General features: G+C 38.0%; 1 protein-coding gene across 1 annotated transcript; it reads right to left on the minus strand.

Annotated features, from left to right (window-relative positions):
• Positions 1-1,591: 1,591 nt before the first annotated feature.
• On the minus strand, positions 1,592-2,934 carry LOC117109286 (histamine H2 receptor-like). The gene has a single exon (XM_033251557.1). It carries the CDS (start codon positions 2,896-2,898, stop codon positions 1,879-1,881), a length of 1,020 nt encoding a protein of 339 aa, XP_033107448.1. The 5' UTR covers positions 2,899-2,934; the 3' UTR covers positions 1,592-1,878.
• Positions 2,935-3,911: the final 977 nt, after the last annotated feature.

The following is a 3,911-nucleotide window of genomic DNA, read 5'->3' on the forward strand; positions in this document are numbered from 1 at the left end:
ACGCAATTTTCCAAGAAAAATGTTTTTATTGCAAGCTTATAATATGAATTAACACAAAAATCGACGGGCCTGTATGTATTGTAAAAGTTGAAATTTCAGTTCAGAAATTTATAAATTATTTCACCAATTGCACGATCTTTAAGAAAAATTGTCAGAAATGGTATGGAAACCAAAGCGTATATATAAACCTATTGTCCACCCTAAGCTCTGCCAACACTATCACATTTCTTTGACAAAAGACAGTTGTATGCCCGTATATAGTCCTGATGTGCCTATATTATGGTCTTGATGTGATGTCATCATGACCATTAGGCATGTCACATACAATGTTTTGTCAAATACAATTTGATAGTCAGTAGGCCTATAGGCCTACAGGGCGGAAAACAAATAAAAAGTTGACACAAATCGAAGACATCACAGGATATACAACATTGTGGGCACATTCACGTCGAGTCATAAGCCAGACACATGCTGCACCTGACGGTATTCGGCTGACGCGATTCCTGGCACGCAACGTCACGACTCGAGCGCAACGTTCGTTTTTAATGAGGATCCGTTCAGACTGTCACCAAAAACAGTAGACTGCGTCACGTCTTCTAGCACTCACATGGAACGGAGTAGGATTCGTCGTACGGTGCAGTCTAGTGAGTGCCCGGCTTAAGAAGATTGCTGAAACACCTATTCTATGAATACCCCCGTCGACCACCCAAACCTATACACCATGAATCCCACCAATCCCCTAAAAATGACATATATAAAATGTTATATATACATAATACCTTCTCTCATTAACCCAACGAGTTTTAAAAATTATGCCGTAAATATATGTTACTATGATTATGAATAATGTGTGCATTGGAGGTGGCGCCAAGATTTACCCGACGGAGGAGTGTGAAGCCCCGACAGGGAGGGGAGCGATGTCCATGACGAGAACCGAAGTGCACGTTGTCGGGATTCGCTCAAAAAATCTCGGAAGTAGCCCAGGGGGAGAAGCCCCCGAAAACTGTGTTAAAAAAAAAAATAATAAAAAAAAAAGTATAAAAAACAAACGGCGTCCCTCTGTATTACTGTATTACAAAAAAATAATAAGTAAAGCAAAAGTACGGTAGCACATAGAGACTAATTGCCTACACAGTGGCGTATCTAGGAGGTGGGGCTGATGGGAGGAGCAATGGTGAAGTGTGGAGGAAAAGGTAGCTCGCAAAATAAGGTGATTTTTTTCTATCTGGAGCGTAATTTTTTTGCTTCGAACAGTTCAAGGGAGGCGAGTGGCGGACGTTTTTTTAGGGGCCCATAGATACGCCACTGGGTAAACTTCTTCGGGTGAATGGAGATGTACACTACTTGTGTTATTAAAAATCTAACTACTTTCGAACTAGTTGCTTTTCTACTGTAAATTGAAATTGGTATGGTAAAATGTAAAACTCCACAGCGATTGTATATCTGTCGGCCTAATACTCAATCTAAAATGTACCAAATTATTTACGAAGAAATGAGTACCGTATATGCCTAAGCCTATATTTTACCTTGATTTATTAAAATGATTCTTAAATGATGATTAAAATGATAAAGGTGAGCGAAAATGCGATCAACTGCTGAAATATTTGCAATAAATCGGCAGACCTCTAAAAACTGCATGCAGTAGATATATTAACATGCACGGTCATAAGCCTAATTTTCCGTTAGGCAAAAACGAATACAGAAATTGTTTAATTTGCGTGATATCAGTATAATTATTAGCCTAGGTTGAGAAATGTATCAGTCTTCTGAAGCTTAAATGCTAAAGGTCAATTTTAAAACAGTTGTAAAATAGTGCATAGGTATATGCATTTTCACAAATTATGAGATTTTGAAATCAATGATAAGCCTCTTAGATAGTTAACTGTTGGAGCTTCCAGGGGCTTCGCCACTTGATGTCCCACTGGGGACCTTAGGCTGGTCATGAGACTTCGACTCTTCGATGGGGTAAATTCTTGAGCTACCCCTGCCTGACGGTAGAATAGCGTCATGTGGTACGGGTACTGCTTTAAGACATGGCAGAGTTTTTCGCATACCCACTCTAAAGTCATCATATTTGAAAGTGTATATTATGGGATTGATACAGATGTTACACAGTGACATTGCTACTGTAATGTAGTACAACGGTCCGTTAAAATTAAACTTTCCACCCAATGTAAAGTTGATAAAAGCTATTTGGTTTGGTGTCCAGCAGATAACATACGTCACACTAACTATTAACATTGTCCTAATAATATTCAGTCGTCTGGCCGCACTGATCGCACTTACTCCCTGGGAAATACTGCCAACACGGCGCCGTAGAGCACGGAAAATTCTGAAGTAAACAAACAGCATCACACCGATAGGTATAATAAGAATGTAAAGACCATTCAGTAAACCAAAGGCTTTCTGATACTCAACACTTGGCCAACTCTGGATACACTTTCTATCCTTCACAGTGTGTGCCGCTAACCAGAGGAGGACAAATCCAAAACCGCTTATCCAGGGAATTAGCAAAAGCATCACTTTCATCCTACACTTTTCCTTGACTATTTTGTACTTTAGTGGATACATTACGGCAAAGTAACGATCAAATGTAAGTACTACCAGATTAGCCGTTGAGGAATATATACTTGACCAGAAAATATACTTGCTTGACCAAAACTTGCAAACTAATTCTGCTGCAACACTAGAGTCTGGGAGCCGAGTCATTATGTCCGAATCAAGAAAAAGGCAAAGCGAAACAAAAGATGTCAAAAAGTCAATGATACACTGATTTGTGATCAAAAGGTTTGTTGTACTGCATCTATTCTGCAAGTTATATAGAATAAATACGGCAAAGCCATTTGTTGAACACCCGATTGTACCGACAATACTATAGAGCAGTTTCGTAGTACTCATCTTCGTAGTACAGACTTGCTTAGTGCTTGAAATTTCAAAGAACAATACCTAAGCACAGTTGAGAGATGAATTACGGTCTGGTGCGCTGTTACTGTCATTTTTATATGAAAAGGTGAACTCTTTGCATAATATATCCGATATACTTAGCTAATTAAACTATGACATCATAGCACTCATTAGCACTGTGGTCGATTGATCGCACCATCTTTATGTAACTTATTTGTTAGTTTCGTCGTTGCTAGTAGCTTTGTGCTTGCAGGTTGGCCTATACTTACATATAAAAACAGTAGACAACATTAACCTATCATTATAGCTTCAAGCAGTATTCAATTACAAATGAATATGTGAGGTTGTAATAAATCAGTGACTATGTCGTATCACAATCCTATTGGCTATTGTTTTACCACTGATGCGACTATGCAGGAGCAGGGAGCCTGATTTTTTTTTTTACTAATTCGTGTAATGTATTGAATGTAGTAATGTAGTAATGTAGTGGAATTATAGTACGTCTAAATGCAGTATCGAAAATGCGATTCGGACAAGAAAAATCAATAAAAAATATTATAAAGCCCATATTAAAATCATTATTATTATCGTCGTCGTCGTCATCGTCATCGTCATCGTCATCATCATCATCATCATCATCACCATCACCATCACCACCATCATAAACATCGTTATCATTATGGGTTACCTGGCTTTTAAAGCTAATGAATCGAAAGACTGTTAAGAGATCAATGGTAACCTTCAGTGTAATGTGATAAGAACGTAAGCGACGAAATGAAACAGCAATTGCTCAGCTAAAGGTTGTTGGCATACATGCAGTTGCAACTACCGTGAATTAGAATTGTATGGCAACATTATGCGAACTTTCAGGATTGGGGTACAATACGTGTAATATGTCACATAGTATAGGCATGTAATACGGAACCGTTACGTTCTTTAAAAAAAAAACGGTTAAAAAAAAATCTTATATTCTTCTTTTGCGTTTTAAAATTTATTTAGGCATATAT

The sequence above is a fragment of the Anneissia japonica genome, unplaced genomic scaffold (assembly GCF_011630105.1).
Source record: "Anneissia japonica isolate Jap-2015-1 unplaced genomic scaffold, ASM1163010v1 scaffold288033_len957474_cov176, whole genome shotgun sequence".
NCBI lineage: Eukaryota > Metazoa > Echinodermata > Crinoidea > Comatulida > Comatulidae > Anneissia > Anneissia japonica.